This window comes from Phoca vitulina, unplaced genomic scaffold (assembly GCF_004348235.1).
Source record: "Phoca vitulina isolate PV1807 unplaced genomic scaffold, GSC_HSeal_1.0 scaffold1, whole genome shotgun sequence".
Lineage (NCBI taxonomy): Eukaryota > Metazoa > Chordata > Mammalia > Carnivora > Phocidae > Phoca > Phoca vitulina.
Genome location: NW_022589704.1, coordinates 26,218,102 through 26,240,472, shown reverse-complemented (window position 1 = coordinate 26,240,472; position 22,371 = coordinate 26,218,102). Strand labels below are relative to the sequence as shown.

Sequence of the window (22,371 nt, the reverse complement as noted above, 5' to 3'; positions counted from 1 at the left end):
TTTTCCCCTTCAGATAGTCTGTATTTAGATTAAAATTAGAATAGAAAAAGTTTTTAGAAGCCCATAGCATTCACATTCTCAGATTCAGAACTCAACTGGACTTCTCTCCATATAGTAAAACTTCCTTGAGAAAGTTTTATAAACTGAAAATATTGCTAAATAAGAGGAAAATTTGCTAGAGCAAAATGAATAATCAAATATTTAAGATATGAAAACTTTGATCCTTTTCATATTTAAGTTTTTTTCTGAAGTGCCAATTTTTTTTTACTTTTAAAAAGTGGTATTTTAGGGGCACCTGGGTGGCTCAGTCAGTTGAGTGTCTCTTGGTTTTGGCTCAGGTCATGACCTCATGATCATGAGATCAAGCCCAGTGTCCAGCTCATGCTGACTTGAGATTCTCTCTCTGCCCCTCTTCTGGCTCACGTGTGTGTGTGTGTGTGTGTGTGTGTGTGCGCGTACATGCCCGTATGCATTCTATCTAAAATAAATAAAATCTTTAAAAAAATAAAATAAAAAGTGATATTTTAGAAGACATATAAATGACCAACAGGTATATGAAAAAATGCTCATTGTCACCAAAATCAGGGAAATGCAAATCAAAACCACAGTAAGATACCACCTCACATCTGTAAGGATGGCTATTAACAAAAAAAAAAAAAAAAGGAAAACAGGTGTTGAGAAGAACATGGAGAAATTGGAACCCCTGCATGCTGTTGGAGGGAATACAGATGGGGCAGCTGCTATGGAAAACAGTATGGAACTTCCTCAAAAAATTAAATAGAACTACCATATGATTTTAAAATCCCATTTCTAGGTACTGATTGTAAAAAATTGAACAGGACCTCCAAGCAATATTAGCATTCACATGTTCATTGCAGTATTATTCACAATAGCCAAGATGTGGAAACAACCTAAATGTCCACGCACAGATGAATGGATAAAGAAAATTGAATGGAATACTGTTCAGCCTTAAAACAGAAGGAAATTCTACAATATGTGACAATTTGGATGGACTTGAACATGCTGTTAAGTGAAATAAGCCAGTCACAGAAAGACAAATACTATGTGTTTCCACCTATATGAGGTATCTAAAATAGCCAAATTCATAGAATCAAAGAAGAATGATGGTTGCCAGGAACAAGGGAAGAGGATAATGGGGAGCTATTAATCAATGGGCATAAAGTTACAGTTGAGCAAGATGAATAGGCTTAATTAGAGGTCTGCAGTACAATGTTGTACCTATAGTTAACAACACAGTATGGAACACTTAAAAATTTGTGAAGAGGGTAGATCTGATGTTAAATGTTCTTACCACAGTAAAATAAAATAATTAATAGTCAATGCAAATTAAAGGAAGAATAGTAACCTATTTTCTATCCACTACATTAGCATAAGGTTTAAAAAGCAGTAACATTCATAGTTTAGGAAGATAAGTTATCCTCAAACTTTTTTCATTTGAATATGAGTTGCTACTAACTAGAGAAAATAATCTGGCAATGTATTAAAATTTAAAATATGCATACTTTTGAACCAGCAGTACTACTTTTGGAACTCTGTCCTGTCATAATCAAAAACACATGTATCTAAGACAAGTGTTTAAAGGTGTTTTGTTGAAGCATTTATTCTCATAGTAAAAGAGTCGAAATAACCTGTGTAACTATGATTAACCAATAAAATATAGTATCATTTGACCATAAAGAAAGTGATATTAATCCTTCTGTATAATGATTCAAATAAAGCCAAACTTTATTATATTGGTCTCTTCACTTTAAAAATGATAAAATTCTAGTAGTGAGATGATAACATGAAGCTGTTTCATCTGCTTGAACACACTCTGTAGTCAGATGACAAATAGATGATTTTGCTTCTCTTTTTCCTCTACACTCAATGTACAAAGTACAGTAAAGAAATTTTCCTTTCTCTTCACATCATACTCACTTTGCAATTGGGTACTCCCACATGTATCCCCAACCTCCATGGAGCTGGACACAGTCATAAGCTACACGGTTTTGTAACTCAGATGCCCTAGATGACCAAAATAAAAAGCAAAAAAGGAACATTTGAAATGGATTTTCACGAGGTGCTTCACAATCAGGAAACAAATTGTTTCTGACTGCTTAAAGACATACATTTATCAAAAAATTACAATTATACATATTAGCCAACCAGAGAAGATTGACATAAATTATATATGAAATAAATCTCTTGACAATTTTCACATAATGAATACTTTCCTCATCAATTAGTTCTGGCTGGGTTTTTGGTAAGGCTAGAAATAAAATGTGGAAAGCATAGACTATTAGGTTTTGGCTACTTTAGGCCTGAAAAGGACAAAGTAAAAACCTGAATTTGGTCTAATTTATTTAGATTCTTTGTATGATCTAAGTAACTATGTAGTTATACAACCATCTATTTCCTTTTGCCTTGTAATATGTCTTTTTCTCCAAAGATATCACTTCTACCTGAAGGTTGCAATTCTGAACTTCAGTAACTGTGAAAAAACTTTTTTTAGGGATTTTCAGAAATAAACTGAAAGTAAAAGTAAAAACCTAAGAGGGAAGACTACTATTAAGGTATGCACCATTATTTAGGAAACTTGTTAAAGATTATTTGGGCATTATTATTCCCAAAGTATCTGAAATACTTGAGAAATATTCTTGATCTTATCACAGTAATTTTAACTATCATTAAAATTCTTAAGATAACTCGTAGAGATTTTATTCATCTTAACATAAAAATATAAGTTCAAAATGCTTTTCAACATATTTTTCTTATTTTTTAACTTTTAAAGTAATGTCTGCCCATAACGTGGGGCTTGAACTCACGACCCTGAGATCAAGAGTCACATGCTCTACTGACTGAGCCAGCCAGGCACCCCTCGACCTATTTTTCAACAGTGGGAAACAAAGCAAAAGTAAGCATAGCCACATTTTCTTCTTTAAAATAATTTTTAACTTAAGTCATAGGGCAGGTGAGGATGTTCCTAATACAACAGTAACAATATAATGATTAACAGATAAGGCTCAGGGGGCAACAATATTTGGAATTCTATACATTTTTGTATTTGGCAAGTATTTTAGTGAAATATTTACTGGGGTATAACTAGTTGCTTCCTCTGCTTCAATGTGAAGTAACAGTATGTCTTTAAACTTAGTGTTTTCAAAGAACAATAAGGTCAATAGCTATCTAAATATCTCTTTTTCTAAAAAGGTCTAAAAAATTTTTATACTTTTTTCAACTAGTCAAAGAACTTGCTATAAATGTAAATGTAAAATGTCTCCCTCAAAGTACAAGTTCCTAATAATGCCACATCAATTTCAACCTGGCAGTTTTATTATTTTGGAATCATTACATGAAGAAGTATCCTGCATATTTCCCCATTCTATTTCTGATTGAACTGAACACAAGTTAATGAATAATGACAGGAATTTTTTCTAGGTTATTTTTGGGCTAATGAGATGTGAGAATGTTTGTTTTTAAAACAGAGGAAACCAAACCCATTTCCAGAATCTGATTTAAACTATATTCTTGCATCTTAAAATACATAAAAACCTTATAGGAGTCTCTTTTCAATTAATTCATCTTTAATACCATTGCTACTCATCTTTAATCCCAATGAAAAGTCTTTCCAAGCCTAATAGGACATTTTCCCTTTCACTCAATTGAGCATGTGTCATTTTTGATGGGACAATCAATTTTTCAGACGTTTTTCTTAGATCTGGACAACATTTTAAATAGAAAAATGCAGTCCAATCTACTCATTTCACAGATATCAAAATGTTGGCCCAGAGAGAATTAAATTTAATTATTGTTATTCAATGAAAGACTTGAGATTCAATCTCAGGATTTTAAGTCTTACTGTTCTTGTTTGGTCTCATTACAGTGCTACTCGTCAGATAATTTGAAATTAAACTAGTACTTGAATGAACTAACCAGTTACCCTACTTCAGTATCTTAATATCTTATTTTCAATAGCAAGCTAAAAGTTAAATCCACTTGAGTAATTTTTAGCACATTATAAATAGGCTTCATGGAACCTTCCAGCATTTTTTTTTTTTTAAAGTTGGTTCTTACTGTTAGTTTTTATTTTCACAGCCTTCTTCCTTTAAGACCCTCACGGCTGAGTGTAAAGTTGGAAGAATTGCATAACAGTCTGTGCAAACACCACATTTTAATTACTGAAGCATGCATACCAATATTTCGCCATGGAGGCCGTGGCAGAGTCCAGACGTTTCTTTTCATGCAGCTGAAGACAGCTGTCCACAAAAGCTCTGGTTACACAAATGTGTGTTTTTAATTCTGCCAGCTTATGCTGCACTGTCTTGAATTTAAAGGAAATAAAAGGGGAAAAATTGAGCATAGAAAAAGAGCATATTTTTAGTTACCTAGTATATCAAAAATTATATAATGGAAGATCTTTAGAGCAAAACAAAAGCAAAATTACCAGTTCTTTTTTTTTTTTTTTCCCTCTCTAAGAGGCATATGTTAAACTAAATAGCTTAAATTTAAAACCCACTATAGGGGCGCCTGGGTGGCTCAGTCGTTGGGCGTCTGCCTTCAGCTCAGGTTGTGATCCCAGGGCCCTGGGATCGAGCCCCGCATCAGGCTCCCTGCTCCGCGGGAGGCCTGCTTCTCCCTCTCCCACTCCCCCTGCTTGTGTTCCCTCTCTCGCTGTGTCTCTCTCTGTCAAATAAATAAATAAAATCTTTAAAAAAAAATAAAAATAAAAAATAAAACCCACTATATCATTGCTAGAGAAATCTGTACTAAAAGATGAAAAAAGAGATAAATACATAAACAACGTCTCATGTTTTAGATTAAAATTTAGACCATTTAGGGAAACTGCCTGAAAAACAGCAATGGCTATAATAGGTGAGCACCATCTGGTGGTACAGTCCTTTAATACAGCTGTTGAAAACACCTCTTTTTCCTCCAGAATCTAAATCCATGAAGAATTTGTCTTTTTTTGCTTTTTATAAAGAATTTGTCTCTATTAATGAAATTAAGTATACACATTTCTCTATTCTGCTTCTTTGTCTTGGCGTAAAATAATAAAGTAACAAGCTGGAAGGACAACATTAAAAATATTTATTAGACATTATTTTATATTGCAAAGTATTTAATTTAGATCTACAGAATGTAGAGTAACAGCATCAGAGCACTCCAGAGATAAAAGTCCAGTACGCTCCAACCTCTTTCATCTCTCTCTGCCCTTCCTTCGATCCCTCTCAATACCTAGTCTCTAACTTGAACTGAATGATCTGGAATGGCCAATGTTAATATTTTATACTTTCTCTTGCTGGCCATAGACAACCTATAGTAGCCTTCGAAATTATTCTCTCTACTCTCAAGGGTTTTTGACTGCTTTCACTTCAATCAAATTTTCTTATATTCCAGTTTCTTGGCTCTCATACCTTGAATTCTGATTTTACATCTGGTCTCTTTGGCACCAACTCTTGAACCTCCTTCAGGAAACTGGCTTGGATTTGACATACTAGCCTTCCACTTTGTGTAACCCCCCGAAATACACCCCATTCTAGTTGACCTCTTAGGTTCAAGGCCCAGCTATGGTCAGCTGGCTCTGTCTTCCTTGTGGAAATTCAGACAGAACAGGGTTTTGATCATGCTGCTATGGAACTCATGAGTGAGACCTTTACTGTGGCTAATAAAAGGTGTGGAAGTTAGTGACAAAGTGGCACAGTGAAAATCAAACTAGAAATTCATGTGCCCCACCTATGCACTGGCAAGTTCAAAGCCATGATTGAGTCCCCAAAAGGAAGGCTTTAGGGACCAGATTCTCAAGAGGATGCTGGCCCTGCCATTCCTTTTGACTATGGCAATTCTCAAACCACAAAACTGAACCTTTTAGCATCGTTGTGGTGGGGACAGTTTGGATACTTTCCATTTTCAGAAAAGAGTAGAAAAGGAATATAATAAGACCCAGGACCAGACAAGACCTGAGTGTCGGGAGGAGTAGGTGCTATGACGGACTGATTCCTCAGAGGTGTATCAGTATAACTACCATGCCAATGAAAAACCCAACTGACTGCATTTCCCTTGGCTTTACTCCATCCTGTTCTAGAAACAGACAGTATGACTGGCACCTAATGGTTCCAAAACCAAGCAGTAGGAAGAGTGGTACCACATTTTTTCTACCTCTGTATCCTGGCCTCTGATTCAGAACATGCTGGGTCATATCAAAACCTTCTCCCCTGCCCTACTCTTTCCCTTACCTTGTTTATCTCCCTTTCTATTCATTTATATTTAATTAGGCCAAATCTCTATCACCTAATCAGCACGAAGTTTCCCACTTCCACCCGAAACATTCAAGATTATTCATAGAAAACCTAAAGATGGAAGAAGAAATGGAAAAAAGTGAGGAAATACTGTTCTATACATTGAAAACAGATGAGTATATATCCCCTCTAAGCTTATTCCTGGTTTAGTTCAATGACACTATCTATAACACTTTGTTTGGAAAATAAGCGAGAATCTGACAATTCTTTTTTTAAAAAATTTATTTTTATTTGAGAGAGAGAGAGAGAGCACACGCAGTGTGGAGGGACAGAGGGAGAGGGAGAGAATCCCAGGCAGATTTCCTGCTGGGAGCAGAGCCCAATGTGGGGCTTGATCCCACAACCCTGAGATCACGACCCAAGCCAAAATCAATAGTCAGATGCTCAACAGACTGAGCCACCCAGGACCCCTGAGAATCTGACAATTCTTAAGATACTTTTGCCCTCTCCCCACTGTGATGGCACACTTGAGAATTTATGCACTATTTACAATGTCAGAGAATCAAGATCTCTAAACCCACTTCCCTCACATGAGAGCTATTTCTCTGGGAATGCTGGGAGCTTCCAGAAGCTGAAGTTAAATTTCAGATCAGGATGGGCTCATTTGGAACTCTTGCTTTAATTCATTTAGTGAAGTCCACAGGTTTGAAGAAATTAATGCCTCCAAGAATACATAATTTACTCTCTGGGGATAAAGAGATTAAATATTTGCATATTCTAGACATCACATTGGGCATTACTATATAGATTTTGTCTTGGCTCTTCACTGCAGACATTGCCTCGTGTTTTCAGAAATTATTCTGTAATGGATAGTGGTGAATAATTGTACCACACATTATTAGCAAGGTGCTTCTTGTGAATGATCAACACACTTGTAGCAATATTTTTAAACATTCCTTAATAACTAATAGATAATACTGCAGCTAGCATTTAAAAAAAACATCCTCGAAACTTACTGAATGAATCAAAGTATCTTTCAGAGTTCTGAAAGACGTAACTCTTCGAATCATACAATTATGGAACTGGAATACAATTTGAAGAGGTTATCTAGCCCACATTCCATTTAAACAAAACCATTAATTGTACTCTAATATATTATGACTCAAATATAAAATATAACATCGGGGTGCCCAGGTGGCTCAGTTGGGTAAGCATCTGCCTTCGGCTCAGGTCATGATCCCAGGGTCCTGGGATCGAGTCCCGCATCGGGCTCCCTACCTCAGCAGGCTCCCTCTCCCTCTCCCTCTGCCTGCCACTCTCTCTGCTTGCGCTCTCTCTCCAACAAATAAATAAAATCTTAAAAAAAAATATATATATATATAATAAAATATAACATGTTAGGTTTGCCATCTAATTTTATAGTTAATTAACCCCCCACTCAAGGTCTTAAGAATTGGGTAATTACTTTTTGGAGGAATGTAAAGAAGAAGTGCTATTTTTTTCCTCTCCTATTCCTTTTTGTAATATTCTGTGCTCTTAGAATCAAGAGCATACCACACAGGCAATAACTAAAGCTTATCTTAGAAAAGAACGTTGAATTTTCACTTCATTGCCCATGGGTGAAGGAAGTGGGGAAAGAAAAAAAGGTCTATCTACTTTAAATTTCTGGGTAGTAAATAGTGTGTGTGAGTTAAGAGTGTAGGTTCTGGAATTATAATATCTGTGTTATCTTGGCAAAATTGCTTAACCTCTCCATGCCTCAATCTCCTTATCTGTAAAATGAGGGTAAATATAACACTTATTTTATAGAGAGTTGTGAAGAAAAAATGGGACAATTCATTTAGCACAGTGTCTGGCACATGGAAACAATGTAATAATGAGTCACTATCATTATTTATATATGAATTTTACCTAATTATTATCTAATCTTTAGAAAATCATAAGATTTGACATCAAATATGGAGAGTACGAATGAAAGGAAATGAAAATCCTATAATAATTGCCACTTAAGTATGATAGGTCTCCATCCTAAAAAGAATATGATTTTTTTGGTGGAATGTATCCAAATGGCAGAAAGGCCCCAAACGTTCAAAATTCAAGGATAACAAAGAGAAAGGAAGGAAACTGAATAGTTAAATGATCATAAGATGACATTTGGCTAAGTATAATATGACCTTTAAAGGTCTTCTATTTCATTTTAATAACCAGAACGATAGTGTACCCAGCTCTAGAATAGGAGGTGCAAGCAAAATATTGGTTGTTCATCTTCTTTGAATACATTCCTAGACTGAATACGAAAATATTACTCAAAGATACTTATTTCAATAAAACAAAGATTAGAAGAAATATCTCAAAAATCTGAAAACACACATATATTTACTCAGAAAACCGAACTACAGGGAGCCCTAGTATACGGGCAGAAGCAATGCTACTGCCACCTAGTGAAATTTTGGTAAACTACCTCTGAAAGGAGGCAATAATAAAATGGTACTTGCTTTGAAATATATATAAATTATATATAAATTATCTATTATTATATAAAATATATATTAATATATAACATGTATTAATACATAAAATACATATATTATAAACTTTTTTCCTTCTATGGGAAAACATTATACCAATTTCCTATTTCCTTCATGGTCAAATGTCAAATCAGACTTAACATTCTGAGTTATAGACAATCTGGGTAATATCATGGTCATCTTTGTTATCATTTAATATGTATTCCATAAAAGGAGATGTAGATTTCCAAGGAGATGGAAAATATGCTTATTGGGTTCACTTTTTATTTTTTAATTTTTTAAAAGATTTTATTTATTTATTATGTCAGAGAGAGAGAGAAAGAGGGAGAGAGCAAAAGCAGGGGGAGTGGCAGGCAGAGGGAGAAGCAGACTCCCTGCTGAGCAAGGAGCCCGACGTGGGACTCGAGACCCAGGACCCCGGGATCATGACCTGAGCTGAAGGCAGATGCTTAACCAACTGAGCCACCCAGGTGTCCCTATTTTTTAATTAAAAAAAAAAAAATTATTTATTTCCGAGAGAGAGAGAGCGCATGTGTGCAGGGTGGGGAGGGCCAGGAGAAGAGGGAGAGAGTCTTAAGCAGACTCTGTGCTCAGCATGGAGCCCGACGTGGAGCTTGATCTCAAGATCCTGAGCCGAAACCAAGAATTGGACACTTGACCGATTATGCCACCCAGGCTCCCCAAGGTTCACTTTTTATAGTATCCATAATAGGGCTAAAGGCATGAAATTGGTGGTGGTTGGATTTCAGAAGCAAAAGCTATTACAGACATACCTTGTTTTCTTGCTCTTTGCTTCATTGCACTTTGCAGATGTTGTATTTTTAACAAATTGAAGTCTGTGGTGACCCTGTGTTGACCAAGTCTATCTGTGCCATTTTTCCAACAGCATTTGCTCACTTTGTGTCTCTGTGTCATATTTTGGTAATTTTCACAATATTTCAAACTTTTTCATTATTATTATATTTGTTATGGTGATCAGTGATTTTTGATATTACTATTCTCGTTTTGAGGCACCACGAACCACGCCCATATTAGATGGTAAGCTTAATCGATAAATGTGTGTGTTCTGATTGCTCCACTGACCAGCCGTTCCCTTATCTCTCTCCTTCTCCTTGAGCCTCCTTATTCCCTGTGACATAAAAATACTGAAATGAGACCCATTTATAACCCTACAATGGTCTCTAAAGGTCCAAGTGAAAGGGAGGAGTCATACGCCACTCATTTTAAATCAAAAGCTAGAAATGATTAAGCTTCCTGAGGAAGGTATGTCAAAAGCAAGCCAGGCTGAAAGCTATGCTTCTTATGCCAGTTAGCAAGCTGTGAATGCAAAGGAAAAGTTCTTGAAGGAAATTAAAAGTGCTCCTCCTGTGAACATGTGAGTGATAAAAAAGTGAACTTATTGCTGATATAGAGAAAGTTTGAGTGGTCTGGATAGAAGATAAAAACATCCACAACATTTCCTTAAGCCAAAACCTAATCCAGAGCAAGGCCCTAACTCTCCTTAATTCTATGAAAACTGAGAGAGGTGGGAGGAATTTGAAGAAGTTTGAAGTCGGCAGAGGTTGGTTCATGAGGTTTAAGGAAAGAAGCCATTTCAATAATATAAACTTGCAAGTTGAAGCAGCGAGTGCTGGTGCAGAAGCTGCAGCGGGTTATCCAGAAATTCCAGCTAAGATCATTAACAAAGATGGCCACACTACACAATGGGTTTTCAATGTAGATGAACCAGCCTTATATTGCAAGATGCCATCTACGACCTTCACAGCTAGAAAGGAGAAGTCAATGCCTGGCTTCAAAGCTTCAAAGGACAGGCTGCCTTTCTTGCCAGGGGCTAATGCAGCTGGTGACTAAGTTGGAGCCAATGCTCACTGGCCATTCTGAAAATCCTAGGGCCCTTTAGAATTACGCTAGATCTACTCTGCCTGTGTTCTAGAACTGGAACAACAAAGCCTGGATAACAGCACATCTGTCTACAACATGGTTGATTTATTGATTATGTTAAGCCCACTGTTGAGCTCAGAAGAAAAAAATGCCTTTCAAATATTACTGCTTATTGACAATGCACCTGATCACCCGAGTTCTGACTGATGGCAGTGAGATTAATGTTGTTTTCATGCCTACTAACACAACATCCATTCTGCAGCCCATGGATTAAGGAGAAATTTTGACTTTCCAGTTGTATTATTTAAGGAATACATTTCGTAAGGCTGTAGCTGCCATAGATAGTGATTCCTCTGATGGATCTGGGCAAAGTAAGTGAAAATCCTCTCCAAAGAATCCACCATTCCAAATGCCATTAAGAACATTCATGAATCATAGGAAGACGTGGAAATATCAACATTAATGGGAGTTTTAGAAGAAATTGATTCCAACCCTCCTGGATGACTTTGAGGGATTCAAGACTTCAGTGGACGAAGTGACCGTGGACGTGGTGGGAACAGCAAGAGAACTAGAATCAGAAAGTGGAGCGGGGAGACAGGACTCAATTGCTGTAATCTTATAATAAAGTTTAACAGATGAGGAGTTGCCTCTTATGGATGAACAAAAAAGTGGTTGTTCGGTAGATTCTGGTAAAGATGCTGTGGGGATTGTGGGAATGACAACAAAAGATTCAGAATATTACACAAACCTAGTTGATAAAGCAGCAGCAGGGTTTGAGAGGACTGATTCCAATTTTGAAAGAAGTTCTATGGATAAAATGCTATCAAACAGCATTGTATGCTACAGAGAAATTGTTTGTTAAAGGAATAGTCAACTAATGTGGCAAAGTTCATTGCTGTCTTAAAAAAAAAAAAAAAAAGGCAAAGCCACCCAACCTTCAGCAGCCACCAGCCTGATCAGTCAGCAGCCATCAACATTGAGGCAAGACCCTCCATCAGCAAAAAGATTACCACTCACTGAAGGCTAGATGATGGCTAGCATTTTTAGCAATAAAGTATTATTTAATAAAGGTACGCACACCTTTTATTTTTTTGTAAAGATTTATTTATTTATTTGCGAGAGAGAGGGAGAGAGCACACACACAGGGGGAAGGGGCGGAGGGAGAGAGAGAAAGAGTCTTAAGCAGACTCTTCACTGAGTGCAGAGCCCCACTTGGGGCTCAATCTCATGACCCTGCGATCAGACCTGAGCCAAAACCAAGAGTCATATGCTTAACCAACTGCATCACCTAGGTGCCCCATATGTATGTACACCTTTTAGACATAATGCTATTGCACACTTAATAGACTACAGTATAGTGTAAAGATAACTTTTATATGCACTGGGAAACCAAAAAATTCATTAGACTTGCTTTATTGCAATATTCCAGAACAGAACTGGCCAGTATTTTCTAGGTATGCCTATAAAGTACTTTGGGTAAAGTTCAGAAAGTCAAGGAGTAACACTTCATGTTGGGAGGAGCCTATGGTGTGTATTTTAAGAATCACACCTATCAAATTACATTTCAACATACAACCTTTAGAGGGCAATCAATACATATTTGCTCAATGAAGCAAAAAGGAATAAATTATGTATATCACTGTTTCTCAAAGGGAGAATATTGGCATTTTGAGTGAGACAATTAGTTGCTTTACAAAGCTATCTCTGAATTACAGGACATTTAACGATATCGGCCTCTAGAGCACCAAATATGAAATATCCCTCCCATTGCTGTGTACCCCACTTCCTGACAGTTCTAAATGCCTGGGGGGAAAAGGGCAATCACTGAGAATCACTGTGATGTGTAAATTAATGATACATAAATGAAAAGCAATATAAAATATAAAATCTTTACTTCAAAGGAAATCACAATTTAGGCAACTCGAACCATACCATTTTTTAAAAATTTTTAAAAAGATTTTATTTATTTATTTGTTAGAAAGAGAGAAAGAGCACAAGCAGAGGGAGAGGGAGAAGGAGAAGCAGGCTCCCTGCTGAACAAGGTGCCCGACCTGGGACTCGATTCCAGCTGAGCCGAAGGCAGACGCTTAAATGACTGAGCCACTCAGGCATCCCAAACCATACCATTTAAAAAATGTTTTCTAAAGTGTGTGCCTCATTTTAGATTCAGTTTCAGAACAACTATTTTTAGATCTATTTTGTGTCAAAAAGACAGGATATGAAGTTTTTTTCAGAATGGAAAAAGTTAACTTTTTTTTTTTTTAAAGATTTTATTTATTTATTTGAGAGAGCGTGAAAGTGATCACAGAGGCAAAGGGAGAAGCAGACTCGCTGCTGAGCAGAGAGCCTGATGCGGGGCTTGATCCCAGGACCCTGAGATCATGACCTGAGCCGAAAGCAGACACTTAACCGACTGAGCCACCCAGGCACCCAGGAAAAAGTTAATTTGATGAACACTCAGGTAGCAAATAATTCTCAAAATGGCCTGGGGTAGGTCCAGAACAGGAGCCAGAAGTTGATAAAAAGGTTCCCTTCATTGATTGGAACAAAATGGAGGAATATATTATGTAAGGGAAAAATAGCAAACTTTAGGGAGTGGTTAGTTTGCCAGGCAATATTCTGAGCACTCTGGGTGTACCATCTAGTCCTCACAGCAATTCTATAAGGTAGCTACAGATATTATTTACATCTTGCAAATAAGAAAATGCTTTGGAGAGCCATCATATAACCTGACTAGACCACGGAGATCCAAGTAGCTGAGCTAGGACTTAACCATGCCTGAAGTTAATTTCTGTAATGCTGGTCCTAAAAGGCTACCAAGGTGTTTCATTTCTGCCTTGCCCTTTATAAAGCCCATCATCTAATAGGTCATTCCACTTCAAACTGTTCAAGTAGATTTCCAACTCCAGGTTTTTTGCTGGTAAAATGTTTAACCAATTTTATGACTGCCTTGTTTTTAAGCCATTCATTTAAGAAGAAACTAGAGTCTAATATTTGATTGGCATGGTTAGTGATTATGGCCACCATATGCTGAGTTCTTTGGCAAATACCTTCAACTTCCTTGCAAAACCCAACCTTAAACAATCATCCACCTACTCTGTGCTTGACCCTGGATGGCTAAACCCTTCTAGTAAATCTAATACATAAAAAAGCAGAAGGTACCACTATAAACCCATGATCATTAACCTCATCTGAGTCCTCAATACTGCTAGCAACCTTTACTACATTTTTCGAGTTAGTTCAGTCTCTCAGTTTGAAGGCGTATTTCAAATCTTCCTCTCCTTGGACACCTCCATGTCCCCTTCACTCACCTGTTTTTCAAGAACTGAGTTTCCCTATATTACTTAAGGGAAATGGAAGCCTTCATAAAAGAGCTTTTGCAATTTTCTACCAGCAGAGCTAAGTATCTGAATGAACCCATACCTGTCCTCTCCTCTTTTCTTCCTGTTACAATGGAGGAAACGTCTCTGCTGTGGGGGTGGGAAGGCCTATCTTTCCATGTGCTTTGGCACCCACAACCTAACACTTTCTCAAATATCATATGCAGTTGATTATCTTCTTTATATCTACAATATTTCCCTCTTAACTAAATCCTTTCTCTAGGTATTAAAATGTGCTTCCAGCATTCTCATCCTAATAACAAAAACTTAATAATCTCTAAATATGTCACTTGACCCCAAAGTTCTGCCCCCCATCCTCTTCTTACCCCCTAGTAACTATCTTTCTCTTAACTACCATTCACAGCCGAATTCAGGAAGAGTTGCCTGCTATCAGTATCTTTACTTCTTCATTTCCATTTACTCCTCTACCCACACTGGTCTGGCACCACCCCCACTCTAGTCCATTAATGGCTCCTAAGAAATAACTTCCCTATCACTATGTCCCATGGGCACTCTTTTTAAATTAATTAATTAATTTTAATTCAATTAATTAACATATAATGTATTATTTGTTTCAAGGGTACAGGTCTGTGATTCATCAGTCTTATATAATACCCAGTGCTTATTACAACACATACCCTCTCCAATGTCCATCACCCGTTACCCCATCCCTCCATCCCCCTCCCTTCCAGCAGCCCTCACTTTGTTTCTTAAGATTAAGAATCTCTTATGGTTTGTCTCCCTCTCTGGTTTCATCTGGTTTCATTTTTTTCCTCTCTTCCCCTATGATACTTTGCCTTGTTTCTTAAATTCCACATATCAGTGGGATCGTATGATAATTGTCTATCTCTGATTGACTTATTTCGCTCAGCATAATACCCTCTAGTTCCATCCATGTCATTGCAAATGGCAAGATTTCATCTTTTTGATGGCTGTGTAATATTCCATTATATCTATCTATCTATCTATCTATCTATCTATCTATATCACATCTTCTTTATCCATTCATCTTCCAATGGGCATTCTTGACCTTCATCTTAGTTTCCCTCTAAGTGCCTTTGGCCCCACTCCTGCCTACTTGAAGTCTTCTTTCCTCTTGGCTTCTGGGACACTACTTGCTTGATTTCCTTTTTTCTTTCTAGCCATTCATTCTCTGTTGTCTTTGCAGGTTCTTCCCCTCCTACTCCACCTGTAAATCCTGCATTTTTCTCAGGACTCTGTCCTAGAACCTCTTCTTGTCTTATTCTACTCTTTTTCCCTCAACGGTCTCATCTACCTCCATGGATTCTAATACTACCTCTATGAAAATTACTCCATATTCATATTTAGATTGATGTCACTTAATACAAAACTATGACGACAAGCTTACCTGCATATGTGCAACTGTTTTCCCAAAAACTTTTCTTTCTTTAACGTAATTCCTGGTTTCTTCAAACATGAATTCACTGGCTGAAACTGCCAACTCAGCAACCAGTAGCCTTTCCTATAACCCAAAATTAGGTCTAAGAATCATTCTAATTCCACAAGTGATTTTCACATGATTTCAATGATGATAAATCTTATAAATAATCTTAATAAAACTCATAAAAACTAATTTATTTCTTAATTCTATAAGAAAATGTTCCCACAGAGATTTACAAAAATATTTTGACATATCCATAATTCTCTACAACAAATCCTTTATTTTTATAAATGACTGTCTTTACTACATATAGATATAGACATAGTTTATTTCATTCCTTCTTCTCATCATTCATCTATATGAAGAGAAATATGAAATTGTTGATTTTTATTTATTGATCTCTGTACATTACATGTCCTAATAGGTCTGTGAAAATCAACATCTTAAAGGGTACAGGTTAAATTCTGTCTATTAGTGCAATCCACAGTCAGTTTAAATCATCTTGCTGTTGATTTCTGTATTCTATTTCTGTGGCAGTGTTTCTAGCCTTGTCCCCAATTTTACGTTTAGCCCAGGCTGAGGCAGATGCACCTATGCTCATATGCTGGCATGTGAGGCTCAATGATCTTTCAGCTAGCACACTCCAAAAACACAGATGGAGGGCTGACCTTATCAGGTATGAACTCAACCACCTTCCCCTTTGATTCTCAGGTGTTACAAAAAAATCCTGCCAAATGTTTCGGCTGACAATTCCTTATAAGGAGCTAAGAATTCTTGACTTGTAGTTAAGAAGCTACAATCATTCTAAGAGGATATTACAGCTGTGAAATACCTAATTTCTCCACTCACTTATAAGCTTTGATTGGATATCCCTGAGTTAATGATTGACTATATCACCAGTTTTATATACGTGAACTTACACAGTTCTATGTTATTTCATTCAACTTCATTCGCTAATCAAAAGATAGACTCTGTAATAACTCTGACCTGTGGAAGTTCTTGCATGAGGTAATAGAAGCCTTTATTTTCTTCTCCAAGTAGAGTACTAGCTGGCAACCGGACATCTTCAAAGAATAATTCCGCAGTATCCTAAGGGATCACACAATTAAGTACACAATTATTTCATTTAAGTCTCCCAATAAGCCAATGAGGTAATGATTATTTCCATTTAAGAAAACAAAAGCAAGAACAAAATAAACTGGAAGCCAAGTTGGAGTGGTTAATGACTACAACGAGGAGGTGGTAAAGCAGGGATTCAAACTCAGATCCACCTGATTCCAAAAACGCGTGGCTTTCTCACTACCCACGCACTGCCATTCTAGCTCCAGTCTTGTCCAGTCTTGTCCAGTTCTGTACATACTAAGAGCTAAGTGTTTCTAATGCATATTAAGTAAAACATGTTTTCCTTTTTTGGTAATGAAAAACTACCAGATAATTATCAAATAACAGAAAAATATTTTCTGCTCTTATTTCATAATTTTCTTCAATCAATTTAATAGAAGGCCTATTAACATATAATTAATTTTGCCATTTCTGAAGCAGATACTCAAAATACCTTGATTCACTTCTGATGCTGAATAACAGAAAGAGATACAATTAGATAAACGGAATAAATCTCTCTTACCGTTTCTGAAAAGCATATCTTAGGAATTTGGCATAAGAAGGTATGATTTGATATACATATATCAAACTTATAGAACTACATAGTTCTATAAGGCATAATTGAGTAAACTCAATTATTTATAATTAATAATTTATACTGTGACTTACCTGGGCTTTTAGTCCCATTTTTTGTAGCTTTTGTCCCTTGATAAATCCTTTCATTCCACTTTCCACCAGAAAAAGGCTAATGCCATGGGCCGGCGAGCGAGCTTCACGATTTGTGACCGCCACAACAATAACAACGTCACTCAGCCACCCATTGGTGATGAATACCTGCAAACCCCAAATATACTGTGATGCTCCACAATAAATCAGGTCCATGTAGAAGTCATGATCGGAGGAAAGTATATTCAAGGAGACTAAACCAGACAAGACATTCTTTATGCCTCTCTTTGTACTCTACCCAAGTATCTGCAGGGTTAATAACCTACATGAGGTCATTAAAGAGCACAAGGAAAGCAACCCAATGCTTCAAAGAATGAAGCCAGTACATTTTCATTCTGCAATTAATACTATAAATAATAATGAACAGAGCTTACTATGTCCTTTCCAAATTAAAACAGAATTATCTATAAAAATGATAAAAGGATAAAGTGTATTTTAGAAAGAAGTTGCAGATGAGAAAAAGGAATCTGTTCTAAGGGGCACTATACTATTAAAGAAGAATTATGTTCTAAAATCCACAGTGCTGTACATACAAATAATGGGAAATAAGCCAATGATATTAGCGTTGTCTACATGATAGCAAGTGAAGGGGGACAGGTTATATGTGACACAACAATCAAAAACCCTCAACATCTCTCTGTAGAAGGAGTTCCTTGAGGGAAGGGGCTATTTCCTACTCACGTACCTCCCATCGGTGCCTAGAATAGCGTTTGGCATATAGAAGGCCTTCAAGGATGTTTGTTGAATAAATGAGAAAAACATATTTCTGAAAATAAATTCTATACATCATGGCAAAACTATTTTTTTCTACAATGTTGCTCCCTTACACCACTTGCTCAAAAACCTTTCAGGTCTCCCAGTTTCATACCTTTTATACTCTCAATTTCTTTTCTAATCATGACAGTCAAAATTTGTAATAGGGCTAGGATTATCCCTACTGAGGGCCATCATTTTTTATTTTTTTATTTTCTGGTGTTGAATGATTATAACATAAGCTCATTGTAGATGTTACATAGACGGTATATTGTGATAAAGAAAAAGGGGAAAATCCTCCATCAGTCCATCAGAAAGCATTATGAATTTCCTTTCTGGTCTTTTTTCTTTTAACATAGTTGAAATCTATATGCATTTTCACTTAAATGTTAATATGATCTCTTCATTTAATGTAATTATTTTTCTATACCATTAAAAACTTTATATCGATGCTTTAATGGGCGTATATTAGGTCATCTTATTGATGTACTATATTTACTTACTTATTCCTTTACTTTTGCTTCCTTTCAATTTTTTGTTATGTCTAATAGAGATTTGGAAGCTGTCAGTGGTGCTTTCCTGGGTGGTTCGCACAGAAGACCTGCTTAGAAAGCTGGAGTCATAGGAGAATGGGTTCCCATTTCTTTTTCTCTCTTTTTTTTTTTAAGATTTTATTTATTTATTTGAGAGAGAGGGAGAATGAGAGGGAGAGGCAGACTCCCTGCCGAGCAGAGAGCCCCATGTGGGACTCGATCCCAGGACTCTGGGATCATGACCTGAGCTGAAGGCAGATGCCTAATTGACTGAGCCACCCAGGCGCCCCCTCATTTTACTTTTGACCAAATATCCTAGTCTTCTGTGGCCCTCTGTGGACAGAGTTAAGTGATCATATACTGAAATCAGCACATATTTATTATTATGCTTAGGACGAATAATTTAGACTAAAATTCTTAAAGTATGTTTGGAAAAACACCAGTGACTCAAGATAATCTATGAAGAAAATTTCCTAGGTTCCAACTTTTAGAGGTTCACAATGTATATCAGCATATCAAAGAGCGAGAAGTTGCACACATTTTCCAAATTTATTTGACACCACAGATAATTGTTTTTCTGTATAACAACTATGAAACTAGATTATGGAAAGGTCTTTAGAACTGGGCTACTCAAAATGTGTTCTTCAGACCAACGTCAGCCCACAAACTGCTCTTAGTCCTTGACAGTGTTAAGTACAGAAATCAAGAGTGTTTACAAAATTTTACAGCAATTTGACAGTATAACACTCAAACTTGTAATTTTGTAAATGCAAGGGTATTAGTCTAAAACTAATTAGAAATTTTTAAAAAAAATTTCAAAGAAAACAAACATAATTAGTTCTTCAACAGGCTTTGAAACAATTTTCGGAAAGACCTCCTTAGTGTAAAAGATAAACATCTTTCCTTCACTTAACACTCAGTCGACAATAAATATTTACTGAGTTTATACCAGACACAGCTTTAGGTAAACAAAATCCTCTGCCATCAGTGATATTAGATTCTAACGGACATATTTACTCCTAAGCCTGTCTGTAACCTTAATTGGAGTGCTTTCCAATTCTATCTGGGTTGATGTGACTCTCAGAAGGATTGAAGGGCTCTCAAATTCTATCAAAGATATCTTTCTCTCCTAAGAACTTTAGAAACTCTTCTTGATATTTTTTTAAAAGATTTTATTCATTTATTTGACAGAGAGAGACACAGGGAGAGAGGGAACACAAGCAGGGGGAGTGGGAGAGGGAGAAGCAGGCTCCCCTCTGAGCAGGGAGCCCGACATGGGCCCAATCCCAGGACCCCAGGATCATGACCTGAGCCGAAGGCAGACGCTTAATGACTGAGCCACCCAGGCGCCCCTCTTCTTGATATTTATAAGAAAATCTTATCCCCAATTTTTCATGAATATCAAGTTTATTAATTATTGTTTGTCTAATATTTGGACAATACAAGCCTTTCCTTCCTCTTTTATGGCTTGATAAGGGCTGTTTGGAAGCTAAAACATTTGCCATATTAGCGAGGAGAGCATGGCAAATGGAACATAGAAGAGGCACAGATCTCATGTAATACAAATGTTGCAAAATTCTTCCAAAACAAAACAACTTAAGTAAACTTAAGTAAACTCAATTCTTCCCATGAGTCCACAGATCTGAGAGAATAAATAATGAGTAAGGGTTGAGACACTGTTACTCACGGCATGACTCAGGAGGGAAGGGCTGTGGAAGCCCCTCTTTACACACCTTGCTTCCATTGAGAATCCAGTCGCTTCCATCCTTTTTGGCATTTGTTCTTACTCCTTGCAAATCACTATAATTGGGAAAAAGTGAAGAATAATGAAAAGAAATTCATTAGTTGGTAGAAACTGAATTATCAAAAAGATCTTACATAAGTATGTCTAAAATGTGATAATTCAAACTGTTTATACCATGATAAAAATTGACTTCTAATATTAGAAATGTTCACACAAATGCACTGAAAAATCATGTCTGATGTATCATATTCTAAATGTATATGATTAAGATTACATAAACTAGCCAGCTTTTATAGAGCATAAAAATTCCAAGTAGCATTCAACACCTCCAAATTAGACTCAGATGACATCTCAAAGCTCACTATATTTGAGATTATTAGCCACCATGTACCTGCCTGCTTCCATTCACCTTGGTTCCTTCCCCCATCGCTATTGATCAAAACTTAGCTATTTAATCACTTCTCAGCCTTCTGGCTAAGATCAAGTGTAAAACTTAGCTATTTAAAAGACTATGTCTTGAGAGCTGAACCAGGCTAGGGTCCGAGAACAGGTTGATGGATCAAGCTGTTCTGTCAACCCTGAGGTCCCGTGAAGGAGAATAATCCTGATCTCTGCCCCATGGGAGGCCCAGACATGATGGAAACACACCCAGAGCCTGGAAAACCCTCAGAAACAATTGGAATGCAAAGTGGGCAGCTGAGCCTTGAGTGTACTTGGGCTGTAGAAATGGGAGGAGTCCATAGAGAAAGACTCCCTGGTAGAAGGTCATTTTAAAGAGGATTTAAAAAGGTGACAGTGACATGGCTGTACCCCAGGCTTATCCACTGGGGACCCTCCATGAGCCTGCCAGTGCCCTGATGGAGCCCCAGCCTTGCCCTGGAAGCGTGGCTGAAGGCTTCCTGGAGGAGGAGCTGTGGCTCAATGCTGAACTGAGCCAGCTGCAGTTCTTAGACCCTGTGGGCATCATCCACATTTCTGTGGAGTATGCATGGGAGCCACACCGCAGCTATGTGACTCACTACTCCCAGGGCCCCAAGGAAGTGCTCTTCCTGGGCATGAACCCCAGACCCTTTGGCATGGCCCAGACTGGGGTGCCCTTTGGGGAAATGAGCGTAGTCCAGGACTGGTTGGGCATTGGGCGACCTGTGTTGACCCTGCCCCAAGAGCACCCGAAGAGACCCGTGCTGGAACTGGAGTACCCTCAGTCAGAGGGACGAGGACAAAGTGAGGGATATGGATGTTAAGAGTGAACTTCTTATGGGAGACTGAGGCTGGATCAGAGAAAGAATTCAGTGTGGCAGAGTGTGGAAGACCAGAAGACCTGGCTTTCTTCATCTTGGCTTTGAGACTTCATGACTTTGTAAACTTTACGACTTTGGACAAATTTGATGAACCCCTCCAAGCCTCAGGATCCTCATCTGTAAAACAGGGATCCGTACCTCATGGGGTTGGTGTGGGGATTAAGTGAGATAACACTTGAAAGTGCCTTGCGTTGTGCCTGGCAGGTGGGTGCTCCTTATACTTCTTGCTTTTTTGCCTCTTGGTTGGGGCGTCACTCTACCACACTACAGAAGGAGCTCCCCCCACTCCCAAGACCTTGCTAGGTGAGGGGCATATCCTTGCCCTGCTAGAGGTGGAGCAATAACTTTATGAAAAACCCTGCCAGTGATTTTTCAGTCCAAGCATTAAAAACTCCTAATCCGGGGTGCCTAGGTGGGCTCAGTCTTTGGCACAGGTCATGATCTCTCAGGTCATGATCTCTCTGGTTCCCCACTCAGCGGGGAGTCTGCCTCTCTCTCTCCCTTTCCCTCTGCCCCTCCCCCAACTCACACTCTCTCTGTCAAATAAATAAATAAATAAAATCTTTAAAAGAAAAAAAAGCTCCTAAAAAAAATAAAAAGACTATGTCTCAAATGCTTCCTCTAACAAGCCTGCTCTAAAAGTGGAATAGATTATTTTTCAAAATATAAAATAAATATTCACAATTGAAATATGAAAAGTACAGACAATATCCCAGACCAAAAAAAAAAATATTGAAAATAATTTTACCTCCTGGAATAAACATTTCTAAAATACATCTTTCCATC

At 37.4% G+C, this 22,371-nt stretch overlaps 1 protein-coding gene and 1 pseudogene across 1 annotated transcript in view; one reads left to right on the top strand and one right to left on the bottom strand.

The window, feature by feature from the left end:
* ACADL (acyl-CoA dehydrogenase long chain) overlaps window positions 1-22,371 on the bottom strand; it is a 42,670-nt gene that overhangs the window by 4,056 nt on the left and 16,243 nt on the right. The window contains exons 5-10 of the mRNA XM_032403044.1: window positions 20,274-20,340; window positions 17,198-17,362; window positions 16,415-16,516; window positions 15,395-15,508; window positions 4,194-4,321; window positions 1,939-2,025 (exon numbers count right to left, since the gene is read on the bottom strand). Of these exons, the coding sequence (XP_032258935.1) occupies window positions 1,939-2,025; window positions 4,194-4,321; window positions 15,395-15,508; window positions 16,415-16,516; window positions 17,198-17,362; window positions 20,274-20,340 (663 nt within the window). The remainder of the gene's footprint in view (window positions 1-1,938; window positions 2,026-4,193; window positions 4,322-15,394; window positions 15,509-16,414; window positions 16,517-17,197; window positions 17,363-20,273; window positions 20,341-22,371) is intronic.
* Window positions 20,884-22,066, top strand: LOC116631663 (annotated as a pseudogene).